The 27,153-nt window shown below is 41.5% G+C and overlaps 1 protein-coding gene across 3 annotated transcripts; it reads right to left on the bottom strand.

The window, feature by feature from the left end:
* Nucleotides 1–2,413: 2,413 nt before the first annotated feature.
* LOC105468298 (zinc finger protein 287) lies at nt 2,414–20,622 on the bottom strand. 3 transcript variants are annotated; one of them, XM_011718378.2, is made up of 6 exons: nt 20,349–20,483; nt 18,724–19,324; nt 17,927–18,024; nt 14,777–14,903; nt 14,199–14,285; nt 2,414–4,528 (listed from the first exon to the last, which is right to left on the bottom strand). In XM_011718378.2, exons 2-6 carry the CDS (start codon nt 19,124–19,126, stop codon nt 2,958–2,960), a joined length of 2,286 nt encoding a protein of 761 aa, XP_011716680.1. In that variant the 5' UTR covers nt 19,127–19,324; nt 20,349–20,483; the 3' UTR covers nt 2,414–2,957. The 3 variants fall into 3 exon arrangements, with proteins under 3 accessions (XP_011716680.1, XP_011716681.1, XP_011716682.2); XM_011718379.3 differs by lacking the exon at nt 20,349–20,483 and adding an exon at nt 19,437–20,337; XM_011718380.2 differs by lacking the exon at nt 18,724–19,324 and having other exon boundaries at nt 20,349–20,622.
* Between the last annotated feature and the right edge of the window lie 6,531 nt (nt 20,623–27,153).

The raw sequence follows: 27,153 nt of genomic DNA, 5'->3' as shown, positions 1-27,153 counted from the left end.
GGTGTTCAGATATTAGGGAATTACTGTTCTTTTTTTTTTTTTTTAAAGGTATGTAAATGTATTGTGGTTATGTAAAAGACCATCCTTATTTTTATGCAATGCATGCTTAAGTGTTTAGCGATGAAATGTAATGTCTGTAAGTTCCTTTCCAATGTTTGGTTAAAAAAAATATGGCAAAATGTTAGTTTTAAAATCTAGGTGGGTATACAGTTCACTTTATTATTTTTAAACCTTTCTGTATATTTGAAAACTCATAATAAAAAGTTCCGGAAAATAAAGCTATTTGCTAAAAACTGTTGAATAATTTGTGGGTCAGACAACTGTAAAAGTGGGAAAAATACACAAAAATCTAGAGTTCTCCACTATTACTAGTCTGTTATTTTATAAGGGCATCAATTGCCTCTGTTTATCAGTGGAAGACTTTATAAATGCATTATTTACATAAAACATACAAAGGCAGGAAATACAGAGTAATGCAAAGGAAGGTGCTATGGACTGTCACATGCCACATGCTCAACCAAGGGAAATAAGTGCTGTGTGAGGGATGAAGCAGCATCAAAAAAATAAGGTCAAACAACTGTTATTTAAAAAAACATAGCTATATAAGCACAGTTTGAGTATTCTGCAACCTGTACTTTGTGCAGGATGATACTATGAAATCAAGGTTAACTAATGTAAGGGAAATGGAAATCAAGTTTTTTAAAGAAAACACTCAACAATATAGCCTTTAGGATGCTAGCATCCCGGGTCTTTCCTTCAGTACCTGTTTGTAGGATGGTTTTATAAACAGTAATGTCCAAAGGAAGTTGCATGGTTAATACAAGCTTAAATTGATATTTATAGTACCAGAATTGATATCAATTTCCCCTCATTTAGCTCAGGAAAACTTCCTGTACAAGGATGTCCCATGAAATCTGATTCACTACTTTTAAGCAGTTCCCAAGTAAATGTTATTTGTTGAACATTTCTTTGATATATGCACAAAAGTATTTTTAGTTATGCCAACTTTCACTCCATGCCAGTCAATTCTACTTTATTACTGAAATCTAATTTATATAATTTATTCATTAATTCAACCATGTATTGACTATGCACTATTATGCAAGGGACTGGAGAAACAAATATGAGCACAATGAAATCTCAGTTATCAGAATATGGCCTTATATTCTGGTAGTGGAATGCTGTAAATATGAAATACAATAGTATTTTTATCTATTTTCTATTTGCATTTCTGCCAGTTTTCCTTTTAAGACCCACAAATCCAGTTATCATTGTTTAATGATTACTGCATCAGTGCTTTTGCCAATTAAATTTTTTCCTGACATGTTAAGAGTAACCTCTATTTTACTTGCATGTATGAGGGAGTGTCAGGCTTCCAATTATTCCTTAAAAATCAGTCACTTTGTTTTTAGTTTCTTCTAATATTCAGGCTGAATTCTTTTTTATTTAGCCACTCATTTTATAGGCAAAGCAAGTCCAATTACATTTCATGTTATAGCAATTATCTATGTATTTTTTTCCTCACTCCATTAAAATTTCACCTTTTCCCCTAACCCACATTCTGCAGTGAACTCAAATCTAATCTCCATTATTTATTTTTTCTCACATTATTTATATAGCTACACTATTACTTCCACTTCCTTCTCTTGGGATGTAGGTAGCATTTGGCAACCCATTTTAGCAGGTTACTTATGCTCATCCCATGACCAAATATCACATCCTCACTCTCTCATTGCTCTGGAAATCTTTCTGTTGTGTAAACCACCTGTGATTTTCAGCACTGTAACAAGCCTTGAAAGGATCCAATTAGGAAGTCTGGGACCTAGGCATAGTAGACACTCAAGAAATGTGTTTAAGTGGAAGAAATGAACTTTCCATAGTAAAACAGTCACAGAGAAATCTAAAGTATAAATTTAGGAGTCAGATGAAAAAAATGCAAACTGTATACCTTATACCTACTTTTTTCCTTCAGGATGACCTTGAATGTCAAAACCTAGTAAAATCAAGGCTAATGTGTATTAAAAATTCATTTAAGCTTGGAGCATGTAATTTTTGCCTGTTTAACTAAATCTCTACACATCTAATGTTATATACACATTAGTTTCTATCATATCTTTCATTAAGCTTCTCTTTAATATTTCGATATGTGAGGGAAGGTGTAACCAAACAGTGGTCATATAGAAATCTTTAAAATACTTTGAACTGTTTTTTTCAAACCTACTGGCTCCATATGGCAGTTATGGCATAACAGGAGAAGGGGAAGTAAAAAAGGGAAAGGAATCCTTTACATATTTTAAGGCTTCAAAGCTGGGAATAAAAGGCCTGAAAGCAGCTTTCTCTTTTCTGTAATTTTAAGATCACTCTCTGGTGTGAAATCTCTACTTGATGGACACCTTCCCAAGTTACATTCATAAGGCCTCATCAGGATGTACAGTTGACCCTTGAACAACACATTTGAACTGTACAGATCCACGTATACTGGAATTTTTTTTTTTCAACTGAACAGAGTTTGAAAGCACATTATTCAGGGATGGGAAACCTGCGTAGATGTAGGGTTTTTCATATACACAGGTTCCACCAGGCTGACCGTGCAACTTGAGTATGGGTAGATTTTGGTGTACATGGGTGGTCCTGGAACCAATCCCCCGAGTATACTGAGGGATGACTGTACTTGAAATAAAGAGTTGAAGAGTTATGTTTCTGAACACCCTTCACAGGGTTTCTTTCTGTAATGAATTAAACTCATATCAAATAAAGGTTAAGAAGTCAAGTTTCCTTCTTAAATTTCACATTAAATCTAAATAGGTTATATCCCTACCACTACTTCTGATACTTCTGCTGAGTGGTATCTAACATATTGCACTTCTTCGGATTTCTTCTGAATATTCTGACACACAGAATGCACAAAATAAAATTGAAATGAAGTTGTAAAACCTAATTGAAGTTTCCCTTATCCATTAATTACGATGTTTGGCACCTGTATGAACACGTTGATGCTGAATAAGGTTTGTACTCTGGGTGAAGGTTTTACCACATGTACGACATGCATAGGGTTTCTCTCCTGTGTGAATTCTCTGGTGTTGAATAAGGCATGTTCTCTGGCTAAAATCCTTATCACATTCATTACATTTATAGGGTCTCTCTCCAGTATGAGTTCTCTGATGTTGATTAAGTGATGAGGAATAAATGAAAGCTTTCCCACATTCATTACATTTATAGGGTTTCTCTCCAGTATGAATCCTTTGATGCTGAGTAAGATTTGCACCTTGTCTATATGCTTTCCCACATATATTGCATTTAAAGGGTTTTTCTCCATTATGAATCCTCTGATGTTGAGTAAGGTGCACACTCTGGCTGAATGCTTTCCCACACACACTGCATTTATATGGTTTCTCTCCAGTATGTGTTCTATGATGTTGAGTAAGATTTGCACTCTGGCTGAAGGCTTTCCCACATATATTACATATATAGGATTTCTCTCCAGTGTGAGTGGTTTGATGTTGAATAAGGGTTGAGGAATGAGCAAAGGCTTTTCCACATTCATTACATTTATAACACTTCTCTCCAGAATGAATTCTCTGATGTCGAATAAGGTAAGTACTCTGACTAAACACTTTCCAACATTCATTGCATTTATATGGTTTCTTCCCAGTATGTATTTTTTGATGCTGAAGAAGGTGTGTACTCTGACTGAAAGTCTTCCCACATTCATTGCATATATAAGGTTTTTCTCCAGTATGAACTCTCTGATGATTAATCAGTGATGAACTGTGACTGAAGGTTTTACCACATTCCAAGCATTTATATGGTTTCTCTCCAGTATGTGTCCTTTGATGGATGGTAAGGTGTGCACGCTGACTAAAGTCTTTCCCACAGTCATCACACTTATAGGGTTTCTCTCCAGTATGAATTCTCTGATGTATAGTAAGGTGTGCACGCTGGCTGAAGGCTTTACCACACTGGTGGCATTCATATGGTTTTTCTCCAGTGTGCATTCTCTGATGTGCAATGAGGGATGAAATATGCCTAAACTCCTTCCCACATTCTTCACATTCATACGATTTCTCTTTGGCATGGGTACTTTGGTGTTTCAGGAGGGAAGGGTATTTCCTAAATTTTTTCCCACACACATTACACTTGTAAGGCTTCTCTCCAGGAAGTATTTTCCTATGTACAATACCATATGAGACATGATTGAAGGTTGCCCTGCCTTCATTATACACAGAAGTTTTATTATCTAATTGGGTATCAAACTGTACAATTAGGTTTGAATGCTTTTCAAAATTATTTCTATATATATCATATTTACTAAGACATTCTTCTGTAGGATCATCTTCTTGTGAAAGGACTGACTTCAAACTGAAACCTCTTTCATTAGTGTGAAATTTCCAGAAGCCACCTGTTGCTCGCCTCTGTAATCTATCATTGTAGTCATATGAGTCTTCTAATTTGATGGTCTGGGTTTCTTCCTTTGTGAGTTTAGACATATTCTCCACTGGAGTACATGCTTGGACTTTAGTTTCCCATTCTGAAATAAAAAAAATATAAAAAGTCTTTATTTTGAGAGAGGAAACTGCCAAAATAGAAACAAAATAATAAACATAGATAAAATGCCCAAATAGAACAACTCTGAAAACGTCATCATCATGGCCTTTCAAATTTGGGAAAGGAGACAAAAAGGGCAAAAAAAAGGGAGACTAAGTTGTTGAAAACAGACAGGTTCTTCATATTCAACATGGACACAGAGGGAATAAAACAGATTAAGTCAGGTGACAGAGCTAAGAGAAGCCAAAACAGTGATAACACTGTGTGGGATAACTTGGGATGGCTTCATGGATTAATTTATGTAATGGGTTCATAAAGTAGACATGCTGACTCTCATCACTCTCTCTTCCAATCTGCTCTGCACAATTCCACATAATATTCCTAAAGCAATTTCACCAAGTGCTTTCTATGCTCAAATATCTCTAGTAAATCTCCCATAGCCTAAAACAATGGTTTTCAAGGTAGTCCTCCCACTAGCAGCATAAGCATCACTATCATCAAGAAATGTGTTAACATTATTGGGTCTCACCCAGACATACTGAATCAGAAACTCTGGCAGTAGAGCTGAGTAATCTGTTTTAGTAAACCCAGCAGTTTTGCTACCTACCAAAGTTTAAGGACTAGTGGCTTAAACTATAAAAGTGAAAAAGTTTAGAATACCTCCACTTGGCATTCAATCCCAGAATAACTAAGCCCTTTCTATTCTATTCTGTCTCCTACTACAACTCATGTTCAGCTTAATTTAAAGTTATCCGCTATTTTTTTTTTTTTTTTTTTTTTGGAGACAGACTCTGTGCCATCTTGGCTTACTGCAACCTCTGCCTCCCAGGTTCACGTAATTTTCGTGCCTCAGACTCCTGAATAGCTGGGATTACAGGCAGTAACCACCATGCCCAGCTAATTTTTGTATTTTTTTTTTTTTTTTTTTGAGACGGAGTCTCGCTCTGTCGCCCAGGCTGGAGTGCAGTGGCGCGATCTCGGCTCACTGCAAGCTCCGCCTCCCGGGTTCACGCCATTCTCCTGCCTCAGCCTCCCCAGTAGCTGGGACTACAGGCTCCCACAACCGCGCCCGGCTAATTTTTTGTATTTTTAGTAGAGACGGGGTTTCACCGTGGTCTCGATCTCCTGACCTTGTGATCCGCCCGCCTCGGCCTCCCAAAGCGCTGGGATTACAGGCGTGAGCCACCGCGCCCGGCTAATTTTTGTATTTTTAATAGAGACACGGTTTCACCATGTTGGCCAGGCTGGCCTCAAACTCCTGGCCTCAGGTGATCTGCTTGCCTCAGCCTCCCAAAGTGCTAGGGTTACAGGTATGGGCTGCCACACTCGGCCTAAAGTTATCCACTACGCTTCATAATATTCTCTAGATGCCATGCTAATCCTAGACTCTAGGCCTTCTCTTATGATGCCTTCTCCACCTATTAAAAAAGCTGTTTATAGTCCAACTCATATTTCTCTCTACAATGCTTCTTTGAATTTAAAATACAGATTAGAGGCCAAGCTCTGTGGCTTTCTCCTGTAATCCCAGCACTTTGGGAGGCCAAGGCAGGTGGATCACTTGAGGTCAGGAGTTCGAGACCAGCCTGGCCATCACGGTGAAATTCTATCTCTACTAAAAATAGAAAAATTTAGACAGATGTGGTGGTGTGCGCCTGTAGTCCCAGCTACCTGGGAGGCTGAGGCGTGAGAATTGCTTGAGCCTGGGAGGTGGAGGTTGCAGTGAGCCATGATCGCCCCACTGCACTCTAGCCTGGATGACAGAGCAAGATCCTGTCTTCAAAAAAATAAAATAAAATATAGATTAGGTTGAATCATATAGGAAATTGCCTTTTTTTATAAGTCAAAATGGCTGAATGTCAGTAACCCTATATGGTTCAACCTAATATAGTATTGGGCTCATGACAGAACTTGGCTTTATATGAGTACAGTCATGGATTGCTTAACAATGAGGATACGTTCTGAGAAATGCGGTGTTGGGTCAATTTCATCCCTGTGTGAGCATCATAGGGTATACTTATATGAACCTAGATGATATACATATATTTTCTTTTTTTAAACATGGAAAGCTAAATGTACCAGCACTATTACTGAATATCAATAATTTCCCCTACTTGATCTGCAATACAAATATCAAGTGCTTATATATCAGGCTTCTATATATGCTCCATTGTTGTCTTATGGGACCACTGTCATACATGCAATTTATTGTTGACCAAAAAATCATTATGCAGCACATGACTGTAATTCACAATTCTGTACATTTCTTATATTTCCAACCTAGGTGCAAATTCTGGAAATAGTTTATCCTTCTTACACATTTCCTTTAAAAATGGCCCAAGACTCTGGATATGGTGGCAACTCAACTGAAATGGTAAAATAAATGACATTAACATGTAAAAAGGTGAACTCAAATCAAAGTGTACACAGATGTGCATGCATACACATAACCAAACACACACACACCAAACCAAACCAAACCAAAAAGGTTGACCCTCAATCGAACCTGGCTGTAATAAGGCAGTCAAATGTGTATTTGTTGCTGCCTATTAAGTTTCTTGTATAATTATTTAACACAAAATTTAAGTTACAACCTCTATCCTTTGAAACCAGGTGGGAAACATATAACTTGCAAATATCAAGAATTACATAATGTAATTTAATCAAATACAGAATTTATAATATAGCAAAAATGGTACTAAATATTTCAGAAACTTTCTAAGAGGCAAATCACAGTATAATACCTTTACAAATATATCTATTCAATTGAGTAATATGCAGTAATTGAAAATGACAGCTACATCATCAGTAAGGGACTAGTTATTAATAGAATAAGGGATAACAGAATATTGATAACTGATAATTAGGTAGGTCTAGGTACATTGACATGAAAAAGTGTGCAGGATACATTAAGTGAAAAAAAAAGCAGGTGTGTAAAAAAATGTAGAGCAACATCCTAGCTGTGTAAAGATATGCTATTTGTGTTACACACAGACAGACACACACACACACACACCCCCCCACCCACACACGTAATCTAAGGGGAGAAGGTCCTGGTCATGACTGAGGAGAGAGGTACACTTAATATTTGCTTCCTTGTAGTGCTTGAATTTACAAACGACTTTGTTTACTTTTATTCAAATACAAAATCATAGTTTATATAAGAAAATGTTTAGGAGTAATGTTAAATGAAAAAGAGTATCATAACAAGCATGAAAACACATCAGAAGTGGAAAAAAAATTACCAAAATGCTAATAATGATATAGGTTTTCGTTTCTAGTTTCTAATTTTCAATAAATTTGCTATATTACTTTTGTTGCTATTTATTACTAGTAAGTAGTTATATTCCATTCCAGTAGGTGTAGCAAAATAAAAAGTAATAAAGAAACATAGAAAATAGTTATATTACTTTCATGAAAGAAAAAAATTTATAAACCAACTTTCTCAAACCAGGATTTGTTATTCCCCTCCCCAGAAGAAAATGAGAATGTGGATGGACTGTACAAGTAGGTGTGTATACACACAAAAAAGAGATGAGATAATACCAGAAGCTGAATTCAACTTCTGTGTAATCAGTATCAGTCTATGACAGATTGTACATACAACTGAAAAGTACTAAAGTTATAATTAACAAACTTAAAGTGAAAGACTGAATAATGACCAGGAATAAGTTGCTACTATAAACACACTTTTTTTTTTGATATGGAGTTTTGCTTTCATTGCCCAGGTTGGAGTGCAATGGTGCGATCTCGGCTCACCACAACCTCCACCTCCCGGGTTCAAGCGATTCTCTTGCCTCAGCCTCCTGAGTAGCTGCGATTACAGGCATGTGCCACTACGCCTGGCTAATTTTGTATTTTTAGTAGATAGGGTTTCTCCACGTTGGTCAGGCTGGTCTTGAACTCCTGACCTCAGGTGATCCACCCGCCTCAGCCTCTCAAAGTGCTGGGATTACAGGCAAGAGTCACTGCGCCCGGCTGATAAATGCACATTTTTAAACAAATTAGTTTACCAAAACTTCTGAAACAGATCATTAAGCAGGGTTTAAATACATGTTTATCACTAAAACCAGAAAGGATTGGTTAGAAGTGTTATCCCTTGGTTAATAAGGACAAACAGTGGTATAATATTTCCAAACAGAGGAGATTAATGTTGACTCAGGTAATCAAGGAAAGCTTCAGTGGGAGAAGTGTGATTTGAAATGAGCCTCAAAGAATGGCAAAGTACTGTATAAACATAAAGAACTATAAACCATAAAATATAAACATAAAGAACTATAAAAGATCTGAGACAGTAATGGCCATCAAACCAATACTACTATTCTGTTTGTTAATTATCAAAGTTTCCATTTCCTGAAGTATGACTAACCTACTTCCTGAAGTACCCTAACTAAAGGTAGATTCAACTTACTATATATCTCTGAGCTGGCAAGAAAGCAAAATCCTCACAGGCCAAAAATTAAGTAAAAGCGGGAAGGCAAGAAGTGAGTAATAGCTGAAGTTGACTGCCTGAGATAGCTCTTCAATCATGTTTGATGACCTTAAGCTTCCATTTTGAGGGTACAAGGGATTCTGGGGCTAGAAGACAAAGGCTGGGGCCCAGCCAAGGAGAGGAGGCTGACAGGAGTCCCTTGAACAGAGGACTACACACTATGTAAGAACAGGCTAGGCTAAAAAAACAAAACCCCAAAACCTCACTGTCCAGAAGGAAAAAAGGAACTGTCTTTCTCAGTCTTGGTGCTCTTTGGAGGGAGAAAATCCCCCCCTCTCCAAATGCATAACCATACATTGCCCTTTCTTGAGTATTCAGAGCCCAAATTTGTGCTCTCTGATGATCTAAAAAATTCTTCATGTTGAGAAGTGACTTCAGACTGCAAGTATCTCCCAGAAGACTATCCTGACTCTAATCCAGGCTTATTTCCATACTCTGTATGTTTTCTCAGTGCCTAGAGTGTGCAGAATGTGTTCCCCAGAGAATTTAGTGTGCTGTAGGTGTATTTTGTATTTTGCCAACTAAGGCATATAAGGCGATAAATTATAGAGAATAATTAGCTTTTAAAGTTTATGACCCTTAAAATACCTAATGACCAAAGTTAGTTTTTTAAAAAAGTGAAACAATTCACTCTAAGGTAGCATTTTTTTTTTTTTTTTGAGACAGAGTATTACTCTCTCACCCAGTGGGAATGCAGTGGTGCGACCTTGGCTCACTGCAGCCTTGATCTCCCGGGCTCAAGTTATCCTCTCACTTCAGTCTCCCTGAAGCTGGGACTATAGTCATGAATCACCACGACCAGTTAATTAAAAAAATTTTTTTTAGTAGAGACAGGTCTCACTATGTTGCTCAGGGTGGTCTCAAATTCCTGAGTTCAAGCGATCTGCCTGCCTCAGCCTCCCAAAGTGTTGGGGTTACAGGTGTGAGCCACTGTGCCTGGCCATATCATATCTGTCATTATTATTTAATTCACTGTTGTATACTAGCATCCATATTGGTGGATATATAAGAAGTCAGTGTCTTAGATTTAAAAAATGGAATAATGGCTGGGCGCCATGGCTCACACCTGTAATCTCAGCACTGGAGGCCAAGACAGGTGGATCGCTTGAGCCCAGAAATTGAGACCAGTCTGGGAAACATAGCAAGACCCTGCTCTGCAAAAAATACAAAAATTATCTGGGCATGGTGGCACACACCTGTACTCCCAGCTACTCAGGAGGCTGAGGTGGAAGGATCGCTTGAATGCAGGAGATAGAGGTTGCAGTGAGCCATGGTCATACCATTGCACTCCAGCTTGGGTGACAGAGTGAGACTCTGTCTCAACAACAGCAATAAAATAAAATAAAATAATAAAATAAAAAATGGAATAACAAAGCAAGATGCAAGAATATACATAGTATACTTCTTTCGTATACAAAAGAAGATAATATATTAATAATTTATTTTTGCAAAGAGAAACATAGGAAGGATACACCAGAAACTGATGATCATGGTTACCTATAGGGAGTAGGTGGAAAGAGAGCAGAAGGAAAGGAAATGTATACCTTTCTATATAGTTTTTGAGTTATCAGCCATGTTACTGTTTTCGCATACTCAAAAATGTAAATTAAAAATAATTTTAAAAAGCAAGAAAACACTATCCTTAGTGGTATATATTCTAAGGACAAAAAGGACTTCAAAGAAATCTTGAACTTTCTAGACTGTTTGTTATAGTGATGTAAATTTGAAACTATTTTTGTGTGTAACATATGATACAGCAAATAAGTAAATATGCTGATGTTGGAAACTAGGTTATTCACTGCATGAGACAGGAGATACAAAATGGAAAATGGGAATATATAAAATGGAATATCCTTGTTGTGTTAGATTTGAATTGGAGTTGAAGTATGAACTCCTGACTTAAAAGAACTAACACACATGTACACATGCATAAACACACACAAACACACACACACACACAAACTTCCTAGCTCTATCCACTGAACAGTAGCAATGATACCATTAAACAGTGAATACGCTTATGGCCCAGATCTTGGTTTCTAAGTACCATTCCCTACTAAAATGAATCAGGATTCCTTGGAGAAATCCCAAGTCTAAGGTGAGCATAAGGTGAGCCTAAAGAACATCTGGTTGTGCCAGAAAGCAAGGAAATGGATGAAGACTAATTGGGACATGTCAAAAAGATGCTGGACTTTGTTTGATGCTAGAGTGCCCAAATTTGGAACAATTGAGCATCAAAAACACAAAACAAAATGTAAAAACTGGAATGGACTAATAATACATAAATATACATACATATATATATATTTTTCCTTTTTCTTTTTTGAAATGGAGTCTCGCTCTGTTGCCCAGGCTAGAGTGCAGTGCCACAATCTTGGCTCCCTGCAATCTCCACCTCCCGAGTTCAAGCGATTCTCCTTCCTCAGCATCCCCAGTAGCTGGGACTACAGGCACGCACCACCATGCCCAGCTAATTTTTGTATTATTATTATTATTTTTTTTAGTAGAGACAGGGTTTTACCATGTTGACCAGGCTGGTCTCAAACTCCTGACCTCAAGTGATCCACCTACCTTGGCCTCCTAAAGTGCTGGGATTACAGGAGTGAGCCACCGTGCCTGGCCAACTAATCATATATTGAATTTTTAAAATTTCCATTAGTCCACAGTGGTATATACATAAAAATGGGGTGAGGGAAGGAGAGCTATTCTTTTTTGTTTTTTTTGAGATGGAGTCTAGCTCTGTTGCCTAGGCTGGAGTGCAGTGGCACAATCTTGGCTCACTGCAACCTCCGCCTCCTGGGTTCAAGTGTTTCTCCTGCCTCAGCCTCCCAAGTAGCTGGGATTACAGGCACCTGCCACCACACCCAGGTAATTTTTGTATTTTCAGTAGATACAGAGTTTCACTGTGTTGGCCAGGCTGGTCTCGAACTCCTGACTTCGTGATCTGCCCACCTTGGCCTCCTAAAGTGCTGGGATTACAGGCGTACCCGGCCGAAATAGCTATTCTTTAATGAAGAATGCTGTTAATAATTTAGAAAAGATGACTGAATTAGAAAATCACCATTTTGCAGCTGGGCATGGTGGCTCACGCCTGTAATCTCAGTACTTTGGGAGGCCAAGGCAGGTGGATCACCTGAAGTCAGGAGTTTGAGACCAGCCTTGCCAACATGGTGACACCCTGTCTCTACTAAAAATACAAAAACTAGCTGGGTGTGGTGGCACATGCTTCTAACCCCAGCTACTCTGGAAGCTGAGGCAGGAGAATTGCTTGAACCCAGGAGGCAGAGGTTGCAGTGAGAGGCGATCACGCCATTGCACTCCAGCCTGGGCAACAAGAGTGAAACTCCATCTCAAAAACAACAAAAACGAAAATCACCATTTGCAACCAGCAATATAACAATGCAAAGATAATCAAATGGATGCTAAAAATTTTAAGTAAAAGATTATCGAGGAATAGTCATGTGACCTCAAAGTATCACTCCACAGATTACTTATTAATCATAAAGAATGCACCTTTAAAAAGGAGAGATCCTGTAGACACCACCTTAACCAAACTGAGCATCACCAATGATGAGATAAATTACCACTATGTACCTCCTGAGGAAATGCAATGGAAGATACATATCACCTTTCAAATATTCTTGGTAAAATCTTTAAACTGACTAATCTTTAGGAAACAATGCGGCAAATCTAAACTGTAGGTCATTTAAAAAAACTGGCTTGGATCCTTTAAAAAATGTCAATATCATGAAAGACTTTTTTTAAAAAAGAAAAAAGGCTGGGGAACATTTCTCTATTAAAAGGTACTAAAGATACGAGATAAACAAGTGGAACATGTGATTCCTGACTGGATCCTGTATTGGGGAGAAAAATATCTATAAAGGATGTTTTTGGGACAGTTGGGAAAAATCTGAATATTTGACTATACATTTGATGACACTATTATATAAATGTTAAATATCTAGAGTGAGAGAATGGTATCATGCTTATGTAGAAGAATGTTCATGTTCTTAGAAGGTATTTAGGGGTTGTCATGATGTCTATTAAAATGGCTCAGTGCAAAAACCTTTGTAGAGAGATAGAGCAAAAGTGGCTAAACGATGATAATTAGTGATTCCAAGTAGACAGTACATAAGTGATTAATGTAATGTGCCTGTGTAGGTTTGAAATTGTTTAAAATGAAGTTACTGTGGAGGGAATAAGCAAGGAGTGAGAATGAAAAAGTCCATGACTAAGGAACAAGTTCAATAATAAAAATATGATGCAGATATAAAAAAAGAAATGAGGAAGCTCTTTACATACTCATTTGGAAGGCTTTTCAAGATATACTTTTAAGTTAAAAAAGCAAGGTACAAAACAGTATGTATAGTATGCTACCATTCATATTAAAAATGGAGAAAAACTATTTTTATATTGACTTTACATGCAAAAAACTCAAAGCAAAATAAACATCTCTAACAACTGTTTATTGCCACACTTTTATCCTGGAGACAACAGTTCAAACTTTATTACCTGACTTCTACTTATGTGGGAGGACAGACTTCTACAGGAAAACAGTGGTTCATGGACATGCTCTAATGACAGCGGTCACATGCTAGGGAGATGTAGGAACTGGGTGAATGTGGTATTCAGGTGGGTAATTTATATATATATTTTTATATATATTTTGCTTTATACATTTTTAAAAATTGTGAATCGTGAATATATTATCTTTAAAGTAATTAGAAAATAAAAAAGAAAGGGATGATTTAGAAAAGTGAAGGCAGGGGGATGTAGGGATTTGTTAGTGAACAGAATAAAAGAAACTCAAAAAGAAGAAGGTTTAACATTTAAATTTTTAGGGGGCATTCATGCATGTTTAAATCTAGAGGAAGGGGAACATGGCACAATGAAAGCCCTAGACAAAGCCCTAAGAGATGAGACCTAGAGGTCATGTAGAAGGATAAAATGAGAAGAGACACGGGAAAAGTGTGTTAATAGTGATCTTAGGAAGCTCTTCCTGAAGAGGCCTCTGTAAAGAAGCAACACCAAACAGCTCAGTGTTCTTCACAGGCTAGAAAGCCTTTGCAAAAACTGACCTGGTCATATTTAAAATGCATATCTCACCACACTTAGGATATAGATTCTTAAATGCAAAGAAGCTCATGTGCTTTCTGTTTCTCACCTGGACTAGGGCCTTCTAAAATTTCTTTTATCACCATCCATGGTTCTTCCAACATGGGAATCACAGTTGGTCTGTACACTGTAAGTCCTGTTCAGGAGGAATATAATGAATTTTATCCTGGAGATAAACAGTTGCTCCAAGTTTTATTACCAGACTTCTACCTATCTGAGAGAACAGACCTCTGTAGGAGAACAATAGTTCATGGACATGATCTAATAAGAGAATTAGGCTGTTGGTTGTTATCCTTTTCCGAGACAGGATAACAATTTCCTGCCACTTAAGAGGATATGTGAAGGAAGAAACCTTCCTTTAGAGTAGCAAAGGCTAGGCAAGGCAGCATCGGGTGGCAGCACTATGAAGCTGTGCATCAGTTGCTAATGTTCTCTCACTTAAAAACCTTTCATTTGGGAAACGGGAGTAAAACAGTCACTCTTGTGCTTGAATGAGATAAGAACATTTATTTCTAGACCCCATTTTTAGCCAAGCATGTCTGAGGGCCAACCCATTTTTAACAACGGGTGTAAGAAAGAGACCCGGGGGGACAGGCTGAGAGGAGGAGGGGTAGAGATGATCCTTACCCAGAGAAACCATGTTCCAATAGTTCTGTAGTGTCACAGTCTTGTATAATTCCTTCTGCACAGGACGCATTAACTCCCAGTCCTCCTGGGTGATGTCTACAGCCACATCTTTGAATGTCATCGATTCCTAAAATATCAAGTGTAACTTAACTCAGTTCAAGAACTAATGGCAAAGGGGACACGGATGACACTGGGTGTATGTATGCTGGGGGAGTGTCACAGAATTTTAAGCTTTAGTAGGATCCTAGAAGTTGTCTAGTCAAAACCCTTCCCCGACATATGGACAGCCCCACAGCATCTCTCCATGACCCTAAACGGAAGTTTGAAAATAGATCAGAATTTATTTTCACTTGGCACTTGTGCATGCATTGGTGGCAGCTCCATTTTACAAAGAAAAAGTTTATTATTAATATTTTTAAAAGAGACAGGGTCCACTCTGTTGCATGTGCTGGACTAGTGCATGCATTGGTGGCAGCTCCATTTTTAAAAGGAAAAGGTTTATTATTATTATTTTTTAAAAGAGACAGGGTCTCGCCTGGTCACCTGGGCTGGAGTGCAATGGTCCAACCATTGTTCACTGCAGCCCCGAACTCCTGGGCAGAAGTGATCCTCTCACCTCACCCTCCCGAGTAGGTGGGACTACAGGCACACACCACCACAGTTGGTTAATTTTTAAATTGTTTTGTAGAGATGGGGTTTTGCTATGCTGCCCAGGCTGGTCTCAAACTCCTGAACTCAAGCGATCCTTCACCTCAGCTCCCCAAAGTGTTGAGATTACAGAAGTGATCCACCATGCCTGACTTGAGTTTTAAATTTTAAACACAGATGACACAGAGTTGAATGGTTTTGCTTTTCAAGCTATGCTTTAAGAATAAATCCAACATATTATAAATAAAATGTTAAGATATGTTTATGTGTTCTATAGTTAAATTCAGTCTTTCTTTTAAAAAATGTAACAGATACCAATAATCACAGTGTTGAACTGCTGCACTGTTAAATACATTTCACAATCTGGTAAGGTTAGTGCCTTTCTTGTTTGCTCTTCTTTTGTTAAAAAGATAGTATTATCTTACATGTTTCTTTTTTATTTATTTTTTTTTTGAGACAGAGTCTTGCTCTGTTGCCCAGGCTGGAGTGCAGTGACCTCCCGAGTAGCTGGGATTACAGGCGCATGCCACCATGCCCAGCTAATTTTTGTATTTTTAGTAGAGACAGGGTTTTGCCATGTTGGCCAGGCTGGTCTCCAAACTCCTGACCTCAGGTGATCCAGCTGCCTCCGCCTCCCAAAGTGCTGGGATGACAGGTGTGAGCCACTGCGCCTGGCCATGTGTTTATTTTTGCATATAATTGTATCTTTAAAAAATAATATTGGAGGCTAGGTGCAGTGGCTCATACCTATAATCCCAACACTTTGGGAAGCCAAGGCAGGAGGATCACTTTGAGGCCAGAAGTTTAAGACCAGCCTGGGCAATTTAGTGAGATCCTATCTCTTAAAAATTTTTTTGGCCGGGCGCGGTGGCTCAAGCCTGTAATCCCAGCACTTTGGGAGGCCGAGATGGGCGGATCACGAGGTCAGGAGATCGAGACCATCCTGGCTAACCCGGTGAAACCCCGTCTCTACTAAAAAAAAAAAGTACAAAAAACCAGCCGGGCGAGGTGGCGGGCGCCTGTAGTCCCAGCTACTCGGGAGGCTGAGGCAGGAGAATGGCGTGAACCCGGGAGGCGGAGCTTGTAGTGAGCTGAGATCCGGCCACTGCACTCCAGCCTGGGCGACAGAGCGAGACTCCGTCTCAAAAAAAAAAAAAAAAAAAAAAAAAAATTTTTTTCTTTTAAATCATATTGGGATTTAAAACTTGTATTAAGTTTATAACTTAGGGAGAACTGGTGACTTTATAATATTTAAGGTTTCTTTCATGTTCCACAAAATATTAGACATGAAAGTACTGCAATATTTATACTATGCTTAGTTTTAGATATTTTAAATTTTTTGGGGGGGTGTGATACTGGAAGCATTTTTTTCATTTTATCATTTATCTCATTTTTATGTGTATATGTTGATATATATGTATGTATATATGTGATTAATTTTTGCATGTCATTTTCTGTAGTCATTTTATCCAGTTTTTCTATTAGTGTTTCTAACAGTTTTTCCCTTGATTTTGTTAGGTTTTCCAGGTAAATGTTCACATCATCAATGAATAATCATTTTAACTTGGTTACCAAAGGCTTTCCAATTTCAGAAAGACCAGTTATATTTTTACAGTAAATCTTTCTCTTAAGGTAGCTTGAGTTACTATTCTTTAAAATAATACAGACTCATGGCCGGGCACGGTGGCTCACATCTGTAATCCCAGCACTTTGGGAGGTCAACGCGGGTGGATCACCTGAGGTCAGGAGTTCAAGACCAGCATGGCCAACATGGCGAATCCCTGTCTCTACTAAAATACAAAAATACAAAATACAAAAATTAGGCAGGCATGTTGGCGCGCACCTGTAACCCCAGCTACTCCAGAGGCTGTGGCATGAGAATCACTTGAACCCAGGAGGTAGAGGTTGCAGTGGACCAAGATCGCACCACCGCACTTCAGCCTGGGCAACAAAGTGCGATTCTGTCTCAAAAAATATACATAAATTCATGATCAACAATAATATGACAGAATGCATGGCCTTTAACTACTTGTTAATGAGGAAAAATAATAGTAACAATCATCTATTAATTGTTTAATCCAGGCTAACTACAAGTCTCATAATATTTAATACTCACAATCTAAGAGGTAAATGCTATTTATGAGAGTAGAATAACTCAGGCTAAGAGAGGTTAAGTATCTTGTCCCAAATTGCAGTTCCAGTGGTACAGCCAGGAACCAAAACCTAAATCCATCTGGCTGTGGAGGTCAATCCTGTATCCTCTATGTGATATTGCTGACAAAGTCAAAGTAAGGAAAGACATATGGGAAGGGAAGGGAATGGAAGCCCCTTTTCTTTATAGTACATTCACCTACCTTAACAGACCAAGATAACATAGGAGAGAAACTGGAGCTTAAGTCCTTGATAGAGCTTCTGGGGGCACAGTAGTTATAGGGCCAGGTCAGAAAATGTCCTCACACACTAAGAAGGCATCTTAAAATCAGAAAACACAGTCACACTCACTTTGGTCACCAAGTCATTTAGCCATCCTGCCTGGAAAGCATGTTTTCCTCTGGGGTCTTCCTCGGGGGTATCTTGGGAAAGGGTAGAGTTTTGAGGAGCTAGAGAAGAGAAAGAGGTCATGAGGGAGATTAGTCCTTTTTGAATAGACTAGGAAACCCCTCACCAAATAGATGCCTACACTTTCTTAAATTGAGAAGTAAGAAGGAAATCAAAAACAGCACTCCTACTTCAAAGCATCAGACGAAAGGGCCAATGACTTGTCCTAAGACATCAAAACACACTTCAAAAACAAGCTTGCTCTAAAAATCTTAAAGAGTATGAACAAAATTCACATTTTAACTAAATCCTTACAGAATATTAATTTTGTGAGTTATCTCTTAATAAGGGAATGTTCTCTAGACCCTTTCTTCCTTTTTTGGAAGTATTTTATTGTAAAATTCAATTCACAAAGCAAATGATTAGTAGAATGGTGCAAACCTCTGCAGGTACTTTCTGAGGGCTCACACAGTGGTAATTTGGTTGTGTCTGGTCATTCTTTCAAGACATTTTTCCTGGGGGTTTAGATAATGTGTGTTTGCTCCCAAGCAATCTGGAAGGAGAACACCATGGATGGAGCTCATGTTAAAGCCTTGTTCTCACTCACTAACCTTTGTTCTCCCCAATTTCTTTCTTTTTAAAAAATGCATCCTGGCCCTCTCAGTGTTCTCCCCAATTTCTTTAAAGGAGCTGCTCAGATGTGCTAGTTGTCTTCTTTAACCACCCAGGGATTCCTCCCCTCTCTGCTCTATGATTCTCACCTTCCTCTTCTAGAATCTGAGTCAAATCCTCCACCAGAGTCACTGCTTCCTCGCTGCTCTCTGGATACTGGGACTTTACCCAAGTCCTAACCTCACCAGGCAGGATGGTCAGGAATTGCTCCAGCACCAGCAGCTCCAAAATTTGTTCCTTTGAGTGAATCTCAGGTCTCAGCCACTTAAGGCAGAGCTCTCGGAGTTGACTCAATGCCTTTCGAGGACCAGCCAGGTCTGGGTATGGAAAATTCCTAAAATTCTGTCGACAGGTCTCAGTGTCACGCAAGAATCTCGAAGTAAGGATTTCCTTCTCAACATTGTAGGGTCCACTCTGAGCCTTGTCTGACTTCCACCTTAGAAGGATTTGGGAACGTGAAGAATTGTTCATCCTCTTGCTTGAGGCTAACATTGCTACAGACAGGAGAGTCAGTCTGGCAATATCCTTTATTTCTCCAGTAGTGAGCCAACTGCTTGAAGTCTCATGCTAGAGTCACAAGGACACTATATCAAAGGCTGCTGCAGCCGAGGGCAGAACAGAATCAAGGAAGAGTTAGCAGCCTTAGTGACAAATTCTGAGCCCAGAACTTGCAGGGATGGATAAAAGACCCTGAAACACAAGCATGGACCACAAGGTCAAGAATCCCTGGTGTACTCTACTATACATATACACACACAGAAACAGACTCGCAGTGTGCATAGATGAACACGCGTAGCTTTACCTTGTCTTCCTCCCCTATATCCTTAGACTTGTAAGGGAACTGCAATCTGCTTGGGGTTGGTGGGGGATGGAGCTGCTATTAAAAAGGTAGTGTCAGAGGCAATGACTCAAAGAATCTAAGCAAAACGACAGATTAAACCTCTAACCTGTTGAAACAAAAATTAAACATTTTTATAGAGAAAATAGTTTCACTATTTTAGTCACTGATGTTACAGAAGCTGTAATGACTGAACTGGCTCTCAACAACAACAGAGCGAATCTGTTACTTGGAAGAAACGAGGAGAATTTCTTCTTAATACAGTGCTCAAGGTTCCCAAGGGAACTGTCAGGGGAAAGGGCGAGCCATTTCTCTGCTTTGCATGTTAATGCCAGCCGATTCTAGCCTTTCACTATCAGAGGGCTGGGAAGACCAGCGGGTTGGACTGGAAAAGAGTGAAGAGGTTGGTGTGACTTGAAGTCCTTTAAGTGCTTCTACAGGAGACAGTTCTTTAAGGATATATTGGAAACAAGGATTCTCGAAGGAAACCTTAGAACCGGCCTGATCTGGAGGAGAACCGACACCACCTGTCCCCAGGCTCCAGCTCCGAGCCCTGCTCAGACACAGTCGTGCCGCCAAACACAACTGTTTACAAGGCCCTGCAGAGAAGATGCGACAGCCTTGCCTTGCCTCCTGTCGCCTCCCCTTCCCGGCCAAGTCCCTCTGCCTCTTACTCCTCTTCAGCCGCAGGGTCGAGGGCGAGGGCAGCGGGGGAGTCGGGGACCCTGCGACGCGCAACGCTGGGACTGGGCCCACAGCAGCCTCCACCCCGTCTTTGCCCTCCCGCAGGCCACGAGCACGGGAGCCCGCGCGTGGACGGGATCGGGCTGTCACTGACCGCGCGGACACTCGCGCGCTGCGCCCGGACATCAATACCTGTCGCTGGGACCCGGCCGACGGGCAGCCGTAGCGGCCCTAAGGCCACAGGCAACAATGGCGACGCTGGCACAGGCGCCTGCGTGGCGGGCTCAGTACTGAGCGGCAGCGGGTCCTCGGGCTCCGCCAGTTCCCTTCCCTGCAAAGCACAGAGTGTCCCGGCCAGGAGCTGCACGTTCCAGCCCGGTCCTGAGAAGCCCGGCCCAGAAGCCTCGGCGCCTCTGCCTCGCCGCGACCTCGCCTCGGCGTCACTGCGCATGTGCACCAGGAGAACGCTGCGCGCCCGCAGAGCCAATTGGAGCCCGAGTTTCGGCCTCCCCCTCCCGCGCCTCTGGCCCTGGACCTGTCTCCATGGCAACCTCCTCCACCCATCGCTCTGACTTGCTTGTCAGCCTGCGAGGTTCCGAAGGGAACTTCAAAGTTTCCCCGGGCAGACGCAGGTCTGGTAGACGTCTTAAGAGGCCAGGGAGGTGCCAGTAGCTGGAGGAACGCAGGGAGTTGAAGCCCCGCGCCAATTACCCAGAGAAAACCGGGTGCCAGATTTCCTAGAGGAAAAATGGGCAGGGAAGATGTGGGTCTGAAGGCAGAAAGACTTAACGTGCGGTTTCGGGCTTTACTGTGCATACATATTAACTGTTAAAGGTTCTCATTTCCTCCTCAGGAATTTGATTCTGAGGCTTTCAGATTGGGGGAAAAAACCCATGTTATTTCTTTCTTTTTTCTTTTGAGACGGAGTCTCGCTCTGTCCACCAGGCTGGAGTGCAATGGTGCGAGCTTGGCTCACTGCAACCTCTGCCTCCTGGGCTCAAGCGATTCTCCTGTTTCAGCCTCCCGAGTAGCTGTTATTTCTAAGAGACACAAACAAAAATACATAAAACACTGTAAAAATAAAATGACAGAAAAACATATTCAAGGTGTTCCCGTTATCTACTGTTCTATTAACAAACCACCCCAAAACTTAGTGGTTTTGAAGAACAATCACCTTATTATGCTCATAAATTTCGTGATGAGGAATTTAAAAGGGGAACTGAGTGGGTGGGCCTTTGCCTCATTATGTGTGTAGCCTCCGTTGGGATGATTTGATGGCTGGGAGGGACCGCTACCAACATGGCTTTTCCACTCACATGTCTACTGCTTGGGAGGAGTTGGGCTAAAATATGAGCTTGGCTTGTATTTCACCAGAGAGCCTCAATGTGGTCTCTCCAGTATAAAGGACTGAGGCAGCTGGACTTTTTTTTTTTTTTTTTTTTGAGACGGAGTCTGGCTCTGTCGTCCGGGCTGGAGTACAGTGGCCGGATCTCAGCTCACTGCAAGCTCCGCCTCGCGGATTTACGCCATTCTCCTGCCTCAGCCTCCCGAGTAGCTGGGACTACAGGCGCCCGCCACCTCGCCCGGCTAGTTTTTTGTATTTTTTAGTAGAGACGGGGTTTCACCGTGTTAGCCAGGATGGTCTCGATCTCCTGACCTCGTGATCCGCCCGTCTCGGCCTCCCAAAGTGCTGGGATTACAGGCTTGAGCCACCGCGCCCGGCCAACTGGACTTATTACATGGTGGCTCTGGGCTCTTAAGAGTGAGCATTCCAGTAAACAAGAGAGAAGCGCCATGGCCAATTATAACATGGCCTTGGAAGTCACCTAGCACCAATTCTGTCAGACTCTTGGTCAAAGCAGTCACAAACCTACACAGAACCAAATGGAAGCAGAATCCTGTGGGGCTGGGGGAGGACTGTCAAAGAGTCTTAATATCACCACACCAGGAAAATTTTAACAAAAAGAACGTTGGGCCGGGCACGGTGGCTCACGCCTGTAATCCCAGCACTTTGGGAGGCCGAGGCGGGTGGATCACCTGAAGTCAGGAGTTTGAGACCAGCCTGGCCAACGTGGTGAAACCCCGTCTCTACTAAAAGTACAAAAATTAACCTGGCATGGTGGCACACGCCTGTAATCCCAGCTACCCAGGAGGCTGAGGCAGGAGAATCGCTTGAACTCGAGAAGCGGAGGTTGCAGTGAGCCGACATTGTGCCACTGCACTCCATGTACTCCAGCCTGGGTGACAAAAGCCCGACTCCATCTCAAAAAAAAAAAAAAAGAAAAAAAGAAACTTGGGGAGTGTGATGGTCTTTTGATGTGTCAACTTGACTAGGCTACAAGTCTCTTGCTATTCAAGTAAACACGAATCTAGGTGTTGCTGTAAAGGCATTTTGTAGATGAGATTGAAGCCCATGAACCCAGTTGGACTAAGTAGTATGGGAGATTATCCTCGATAATTTGGGTGGGCCTGATTCAATCAGTTAAAAGGCCTTCAAAAAAGAACTGAGGTTTCCCTGATGCAGAAGAAACTCCATCAGCATACCACAGCTTCCAGCCTGCCCTTCCTGATGGGGTGCTCTTATGGACTTTGGACTCGTCTAGTCACCCCCTCAATCGAGTAAGCCAACTCCTTGCCACAAGTATCTTAAATATCTACTGGTTCCGCTTTTCTGGTTGAACCCTGACTGATACACATAATGATTCTAATATCTGATAAGCTAGAACTTGAGAAGATCACAAGGGAATAAATAAGAGTGTTTGATGGAAAAGACATATTTATAATAAATATACAGTATGTCCCTAACAATAGGCCTCAAAATCATGATGTTGGGAGGAAAACATAACCAACAACTGAAGCTGGAAATTTAATACACCCTGTAGTGCACACTGTGGTGCTGCCGGGATCCTCCTTCAGGGTTGAGGCATCCATCCCCGCAGCTGCTGGGTGAGTGGCTGCTGATGGCTCACAGCTAAATACTTCCTTGGGAGTTGTCCTAACTGCAGGGGGCTGCCTCTCACAAGTCACATCTTCTCCCTGGGGGAAGTCCATATCCAAAGACTGCTCAGTGCAGGCCTCAAAGACCTGGCCCCCTGTCTTCAACTTGCAGCCTCTATAAAGGGCCATCTTGGCTTAAGAGTTCCCTGTGAGACCAACTGAGGCCTCTGTTGCAATCACAAGCATTTAAACCTATTACTCTGTCCAATTCTCCTTATATCACTCCTGTGCAGGCATTTTTCTAGAGAACACTACCCAGTAATTACCTTGTATACAATTCTCCATCTCAGAATCTATTTTTAGGGAATCTGCCCTGCACCAGTGGGTACCAGCAGTTGTTCCAAGAACACAAACTCTAAAATGGAATCTTTTTCTTTTTGAGGCGGAGTCTTGCTCTGTTGTCCAGGCTGGAGTGTAGTGGTGCAATCTTGGCTTACTGCAACCTTCGCCTCCTGGGTTCAAGCAATTCTCCCTGCCTCAGCCTTCCAAGTGGCTGGGATTACAGTCACCCGCCACCACACCCGGCTAATTTTTGTATTTTTTAGTAGACACTGGGTTTCGCCATGCTGTCCAGGCTGGTCTTGAACTCCTGACCTCAGGTGATCTGCCCACCTTGGCCTCCCAAAGTGCTGGGATTAGAGGCATGAGCCATATAATGGAGTTTTGAAACTGAGTTACCTGCCACCTTGCTGATAATGAGGGAGGGCCCTATGACTTGTGATTGGCAGAGTAATGATAGCATATGTCAGGTTGTAGCAATATGATTGTTAAAATTGTCAGTGGTGTTGAACTGGGGTGGAATATTGACAGAAGGGAATGCACTGGTGGGTGCTATATCTCAGATATTTATAACGCTGGGGGAAGTGGTAATTCTAGAGATGATGGAATTGAATGGCTATTACCGGCAGCTATTGACAATGAAAGGCTGATGGTGATTAGTGACAAATTTGAGGGAAAATGTGAGCATCAGAAGATTTCTCGAAGCCTTATAGCAAAACAGCTGAGAATCAGGCCCTAACTTCAGCTAAGACTGAATTCTAAATCCCAGCAAGTTTGCTATGCCAAGGTCAGGATCCTGCTGGGAAAGAAGAACTCTGAGATTTGGGATGGGAACATTTTGATTTATGCACGCAAACACCTTCAAACACCAATCACTCTGAATTTCTTGGGCTTGCTAAAGTGGCCCACTCCTCCAAGTCTAAAGCTAGGACTCTGCCTTGGGATCTACCTACCTTTTCCTCTCCCTACCCCATCCACTAAACCGATAACTAGAAATAAGTCACCAAAAAACCCAACAGGGGAAATTCTGGGCATGATAACAGAGGAAAAGAACCATCCGCTGAAGTTACTACAGGCCCTAGTTTATATGTATATGTAGGAACCAGGACAGTATGTATGAGACTAGACCCTGAGGATGCTGGATCAAGAAGGTAGAACATATATTTGAGTACCAGAGAGTTTATTGCAAAGGAGCACACTCCTGGCTGGGCACAGTGGCTCATGCCTATAATCCAAGCACTTTGGGAGACTGAGGCAGGTGGCTCACCTGAGGTCAGGAGTTCGAGGCCAGCCTGGCCAGCATGTTGAAACCCCATCTCTCCTAGAAATACAAAAAATTAGCCAGGCGTAGCGGCGGGCACCTGTAATCCCAGCGACTCAGGAGGCTGAAGTAGGAGAATCACTTGAACCCAGCAGGTGCAGGTTGCATGAGCCGAGATCACACCGTTGCACTCCAGCCTGGGTAACAAGAGCGAAATTCTGTCTTAAGAAAAAAGAAAAAAGAAAAGAAAAGAAAGAAAGCACACTCTTGTGATACAGGATTTAAACACTCTGACAAGGATGCCCGGAGATGGGGATTAGAGAAATACATGGCTCATGTTAAGCAGAAAATGTCAGAATTGCTTGACAAAAGGTAAAATAAGAAGTTAAAAGGTGGCCAGGCGCGGTGGCTCAAGCCTGTAATCCCAGCACTTTGGGAGGCCGAGACAGGCGGATCACGAGGTCAGGAGATCGAGACCATCCTGGCTAACCCCGTGAAACCCCGTCTCTACTAAAACATACAAAAAACTAGCCGGGCAAGGTGGCGGGCGCCTGCAGTCCCAGCTACTTGGGAGGCTGAGGCAGGAGAATGGCGTAAACCCGGGAGGCGGAGCTTGCAGTAAGCTGAGATCCGGCCACTGAACTCCAGCCTGGGCGACAGAGCGAGACTCTGTCTCAAAAAAAAAAAAAAAAAAAAGAAGTTAAAAGGCTAAGGGAACTGGGCATACTAGAATAGGTAGAGTATGTAAGGCTGCAATACTTACCAGCTGTCTATGTTTCATTGGAAAGTCTGGAAGATCATCTGCTGCGATAAAGAATGTGCTAGAAAGAGGCACCAGCATCATCGAGAAACTCTGTGGTAGCTGTCCTCTGTAGGCTGAGGCTGACGGTAGAGGATTTTTACAAGACTGGGGCTCCCTGAGGATGGCTCCAGAAACAAGGTGAGCTCAATTCACATAATGAGCAATAAGATTAAAGTGGAAGATGGGGAGAGGGAAAGGGAAGAGGTGCTTCAGAGATCTTTCAAGGAGATTAATAGAACATGGTGTCTCTAAAGACAAGAAATATGGGCAAACAACAGGGGAAGTAATCAGTCTGTACAGTCAAGTGAAATAAAGGATGGAGAATCAAGAAACTGAACCTGATAAAATGTAATGATCACTGCCATTTTCAGACCCAGAACCCATGACTGAAGAAGCCAGATCTTCAGAAGTCAGGACCCTCTCTCATCACCATTAATATATGTGGTAATGATTTTCCCAGCCCCCTCCCACCCAAAGGGACCTATGGCCATTTACTCAGGTACACAGGGAAAAAGGGAGTATCCAGAAGTTTCAAGGCTGCTGGATAAAGGTTCGGGCGCCGTGGCTCACACCTGTAATCCCAGCACTTTGAGAGGCTGAGGCAGGCGGATCACGAGGTCAGGAGATCAAGACCATCCTGCCTAACATGGTGAAACCCTGTCTCTACTAAAAATACAAAAAATTAGCCGGGCGTGGGGGTGGGCGCCTGTAGTCCCAGCTACTCAGGAGGCTGAGGCAGGAGAATGGCATGATGCTGGGAGGCAGAACTTGTAGTGAGCCGAGATCGCACCACTGCACTCCAGCCTGGGCGATAGAGTGAGACTCTGTCTCAAAAAAAAAAAAAAGGTTCTGAGTTGACGTTGATACTTCGGGACGTGAGGCAACATCATGATGACCTCTATATTAGAATGGAGGAGTGTGGGAGCCAGGTGGTCCATGAAAGTCTGTCTCATGGCAGACTCACAGGATTCATTGCCCCATTCAGTGGTAATTTCCCAAGACCCTGAATGTATAACTGGAATGGATGTACTTATTGTTGGCAAACCAAATTAGTTCCTTGGCCTATAGGGTAAGAGCTACCAAAAAGGCCAAATGGAATACTCTGAAACTACTTCCCTACCCCTTTCCTGGCCAAGACCTAAGTCAAAAAGTGTCACTTCCAAAGGGAATGGCAGAGATTCATGCCTCTCTTAATGACCTAAAAGGTACAAGGTGGCAGTCCTCATTATATCCCCATTTGATTCAACAGTCAGACCCTTCCCAAACCCATATGGATTATGAGGATGACAGTGGATTATTGTAAAAGATCAAACAAGAATTTTCTCCAATTGCTTTGTTAGAACAGACTGGGACATCCTCAATTACATGGCTTTGCTCTGGCAAGTGTGTTCATCTGCCGGGTGAGCAAGACATGGCAGGCAAGTTGGAGGCCTTGGTAAAATACCAGCACTACAGAGGGCGGAGATGGATCCTACACAATTTCAGGGGCCTGCTACAGCAGTAACATTTTAGAGGCATGCCAGCAATGCTCTCCAATATAGAGGGTGGATTATTGTTTCACACTCCTACCTCTCTTTTCTTTTTGTTTTTTTTTTTTTGAGACCAAGTCTCACTCTGTTACCCAGGCTGGAGTGCAATGGTGTAATCTCAGCTCACTG

This window comes from Macaca nemestrina, chromosome 17 (assembly GCF_043159975.1).
Source record: "Macaca nemestrina isolate mMacNem1 chromosome 17, mMacNem.hap1, whole genome shotgun sequence".
Classification (NCBI taxonomy): Eukaryota; Metazoa; Chordata; class Mammalia; order Primates; family Cercopithecidae; genus Macaca; species Macaca nemestrina.
This window is presented reverse-complemented; position numbering and strand designations above follow the sequence as displayed.